General features: G+C 46.3%; 1 protein-coding gene across 1 annotated transcript; it reads left to right on the top strand.

Moving 5' to 3' along the window:
- Positions 1 to 6: 6 nt before the first annotated feature.
- On the top strand, positions 7 to 2,424 carry LOC119268507 (transcription factor GTE4-like). The gene is made up of 2 exons (XM_037550163.1): positions 7 to 631; positions 2,085 to 2,424. The coding sequence occupies exons 1-2, from the start codon at positions 14 to 16 to the stop codon at positions 2,112 to 2,114; spliced, it is 648 nt and encodes a 215-aa protein (XP_037406060.1). The 5' UTR covers positions 7 to 13; the 3' UTR covers positions 2,115 to 2,424.
- Positions 2,425 to 4,501: the final 2,077 nt, after the last annotated feature.

Raw genomic sequence — 4,501 nt, 5'->3', positions numbered from 1 at the left:
CTTGGCCGGCCCTATGGCGTCCCAAAGCAGCCCGGCCGGAGCGCCGCCCGGTTTCCCTAAACCTACGAACTACCTTCCCGCCGTCGATCTTCCCTGTGCCCTCGGACGCTGCCGCATGCTGCTGGACAGGCTGCTGCAACATGAGGACGGGTGGGTGTTCGCCAAGCCGGTGGATACATACGAACTCGGACTCCGCGACTACTACTCCATCATCGCCGAACCCATGGATCTCGGCACTGTCAGCCGCCGCCTTGAATTGCGTCGCTACCCGAACCTGCTCAGCTTTCCCAAGGATGTCCGGCGTACCTTCAGCAACGCCATGACCTACAACAACAAGGGAGACGATGTGTATGAGAGTGCTGCTAAGCTCTCTCGCATCTTCGAGTCAGGGTGGGCCTCCATTTTGGCGGCGCTCCCGTCGCCGCCGCCGGTTGCCGTGCGCAGGGCAAGGCTCAAGGATGAGTTGCCGCGGCTGCCGGTGGACTTGCAGGACAAAGCGGCCATCATTATGAAAGACATAGGCGGGTGGATCCAGGAGGTGGATGGGAGGGTTGAGGTGGATTTGGACAAGGCCGACGAGGCGACTCTTGACAAGCTCGAGTGGCTGCTCGCTCTCGCCACCATGAGGAAGGTAATTATTTTGTCCATTTGAAGTCCTTATGTTTCTGATTTGGGCAGCATAATTTTGCGATGCTTGGTAGCAATCTTGTCCAAAGCGGCCATATTTATTGCAATGCTGTTTAGCGATCTTGTCCAAACGTGCTCGCGTAGGCCGTGTTAAAGATGGAAACCTATTTTTGATGATATAATAAGAAGTCCAGGGTGTCAGGTTGTACCAACGTGAAGAAAATCCCATTTTTGGGACAGAAAGGTGCATATTTTCGTCATATTGGAATTGGTAGTGATATTGTCACAATGCCTTTCTGGGAGGGTGAATTGCATTGTTGATACAAGAAGTTTTGTCCAAGAAGTTTAGTTTCATACATCAAGTAGTATCAAATTTTACACTTGGGTACATGATGCTGCATAAATGGTACTCCCTCTGTAAAGGGAGTACGAAATCCTTGTGTCATGCATCTATGTTTTGGATCTTGTTAGTGTGTCCTGTAGCATGGTAGTATAAGCTTGCTGCCTGACAATTAGTAGGTTGTTTTGTCTGGAGAGGGAATTGAATGCTGAGGGATGATGAGAATTTCATTTTCATTGAAGTATGATGATTTCAGTTTTCAACCATAGTCACTGGGACCTGAAGGTACACATCAGAGAGCTCCCAAATATACTTGGATTAGAATAAAATTGTTATCTGACTTGAGAATAAAGAGCTTCATTGCTGGGTCATTGACCTGGATTAACCGGCTTTGCAACCACATCCCAAAGAACACTAAGTCTCTAATAATCTCATCAACTTCCAATGGTTGTACATTTTGAAAGGAGGGAGCTTTTGACATAATGCTTCACTTCAAAATACTAATATTGCTGATTATAGTCTGTTACATTTTAAACTGAGAGTTTGTGGATGTCTAGCTTGTTACTCACTTGTGTTTTGAGTAGTCATGATCACTACTCTAGTTGATTTGGCATTTTGAGGCTTGAAGATCTGCTTCTTTTTTTTACGCACTGATGGAAAGGAATCTACCACAAATACTACTCCATCCGATCCAAAGTAAGTGTCGTGGTTTTAGTTCAGAACTAAAACCTGAACTAAAACCACGACACTTATTTTGGATCGGGGGAGTAGTTTGTAGTCATACTATTCATGGGGAGTTGCTCCATGTCTGCTACTCGCATTTACAACTGCTGTTAGGATGGTTTGAAGCATCAATCATAGTAATTTTGTATTCCTTGAGATTGTGAATCTTATGCCTAGATTTCTTTGTTCTCCTTCTTTTGTGAAGTGTTTTCCTGATAGTTGACACTTTTGACATGATCATATCTTTCCTTCTAGTTGTAATGTTTTCCTGGACATCATGCCTACAACTATTGCTAGGATGTTTTGAAAGAGTATAAATGCTGACACTTTTGACATGATCATATCTAATATTTTGCTTTGCCTTGGATCACGATGTTGCCCTTTTTGGTTGCAGGAGGCAGGAGCGCTGGATAATCAAATTTGATGTGGCGCTGCATGATTTTACCAGCGTCAATTGTTTCTCGGTTCCAGAACGCTGTTGACTTAAACATCGCTTCCCTCTTTTGCGAATGAGTATCAGCATGATTTCTAAGTGGCTGTAACATCGCTAGCCTAGATATCCCTACTCTGGATTTGTATGAATACCCCAGTGTCAGTGTGGTTGTAATTTGGGGGTTTGTAGCTGGTCGGTTATTCTGTCTGTTGTTATATTGGAATTAGACTTTGAACCTGTGATGATACTGAAGAACTGCAAGGATGTGTGGAAGTCATGTTGTTCGATTGTTCATTAAATATATGATTTCGTGGGTGGATTTTCTGCCATGAATTGCACTGCTCAAAAGATTTGTGGCAATGCAATTGAAGTATATGGATTTGGAGGAAAAAATGTAACATGGACCACCGGACCGTAACTTCACAAAATCATGCTGATACCCTCGGTGGCTCCGTTGGATGTTCTTGTTGTCTGGATGGAGCAGAGCTGTTCGTGTACAAGTTCTTGAATTTGCAGAGCTCGGTTCTTCCGCACTTGAATCTGTTTCGTGTTCTTGCGTTCCGAGTATGTCCTCGGCTAACCTCTGGAAGGTGAAGGTACCCTCGAAGCTGAAAGTATTCTGATGGAGGTTGGCACAACACTCTTTACCTGCGGGAGATGTTGTAGCTCACAGGCATATAGCGGAGAGCAGCAGATGCAAAATTTATGGTGCAATGGAGTCCTGGAGACACTCCCATATCAGTTGCACGATGGCAACGTGCGTCTGGGCTTTGGGAAATGAGCTGATCGCCGAGCACCTAGCTAAGACGACTGAGCCATCGACGAGAAAGTGGTTGTTCGCCCTCATGGATCCGATTAAACACGAGGAATTCAAGACGACGGTAGTGACAAAGTGGGCAATTTGACATGATCGGAGAAAGGCAATACATAAGGAAGTTTATGAGAGCCCACTCTCCGCACATGCTTTTATGTACAATTTTTTGTTGAATGTGGGGCTATCTAAGAAACGTACAAATCGATATATCCTGGTAGCGAGATGGACGTCGCTCCCGACGGATAGTCTAAAGATAGATGTTGGCGCGGCGTTGTCCAAGACCAAGCACTCAAACTCACCAGCGGCAATAATTCGGGATGGCAACGAGGCGTTCCTTGATGCTTCAATGGTCGTTCATGAAGGGATTGCTCATCCGGTGATACTCGAGGCCCTTTCGTGTCGAAAGGGCTAGCACTGGCCGCTGACCTGGGAATGAAGAGATTCGTCCTAAGCTCTAACTATGATGAAGCGGTTAGAGCGATGAATGAAGGAAGCATGGAGATCTTCGGTCACGTGGTTCGTGAGATCAAGCAAATGACGAGAAGCTTCAGATCCGTGATTTTTCAGTATGAAAAAAGAAGATCAAATGTTGACGTCCTATATCTTGCAAAGAGTGCAATGTGCAGCATGTATAGTACACAGTGGCGGATTCAGAACCCAGGCCGAGGGGCCTGGGCCTGGGGCGTGATGATGGATTACTTCGTTGACTATAGCATTACGCACTGTAGCGACACTATAGAGGCATTGTAGCAGCTTGGGGCCATGGGCTTGGCCCAATCCCGGGTCCGCCCGTGATGGTACGGCCAGCCGCCAGCCGACATCGACATTTCATATAATTTCCATTAGCTAATGTAAGCTGTTCTAAAAGAAAGTATAAAGGATCTCATGTTATTTGGCACGACTCATCAGTCATCGAGTTCGGCTCGATTCGAGCCGAGTCATGAGCTACTCGTTTAGCTTCGGCTTTCGAAATTTAATTCAAGCATATAAGAGTAGGAAAACCCTTCCTATCTATAGTCTGACATGAACTATGCACTAGACCTCTCGTTCACCGTTGACTCGGCTTTAATCCCACGGCCGAAATGTCTGAGTGAAATCCTTCACCTCGTTCTAACCTCCTATTTTATGTAGTCATGTTTGCCTAAACCCGCCAATTCCTCTTGTCTGTTTCTCTCCTTTAACTAATCCTCAATCCCGTTCATCTCTCTTTGGATTGCAGCCCACCTCATTGCCATGCCCACTGTTCACTTGCGTTGCACATGTTCTCTCCAACAACGTAACTCAGATTAAGTCCACTGCATCTCGTGGTTGCAATCCACCTCACCATGTCGCCCAGATTTGATCCCCTCCACTCTTCCTCGATGCAGCTATGGTGCCAACGAGATTGTGCTTCCTTGACATTATCCAGTGATCCACCTCCAACACCACATACCACGTTCGCCAGTGCTACCCCAACACCATCGCAAACGTAGGCAGTCGCGGTCCCTTCACCATGGGAAGATCGGAACATCGACGACGTCGGGGATGATGACCGCAACAGGGATTTCGTTGCTGATCCCGCCTC

The sequence above is a fragment of the Triticum dicoccoides genome, chromosome 3A, assembly GCF_002162155.2.
Source record: "Triticum dicoccoides isolate Atlit2015 ecotype Zavitan chromosome 3A, WEW_v2.0, whole genome shotgun sequence".
NCBI lineage: Eukaryota > Viridiplantae > Streptophyta > Magnoliopsida > Poales > Poaceae > Triticum > Triticum dicoccoides.
Note: the sequence above shows the minus strand (reverse complement) of the source record. Positions and strands in the feature narration are given on the sequence as shown.

What these genes read in the sequence shown, in the direction of transcription:
- LOC119268507 (XM_037550163.1), top strand. Translation starts at nt 14, where the DNA reads ATGGCGTCCCAAAGCAGCCCGGCCGGAGCGCCGCCCGGTTTCCCTAAA. An exon ending in CTCTCGCCACCATGAGGAAG is followed by an intron (nt 632 to 2,084) that starts GTAATTATTTTG and finishes TTTTGGTTGCAG; the next exon opens with GAGGCAGGAGCGCTGGATAA.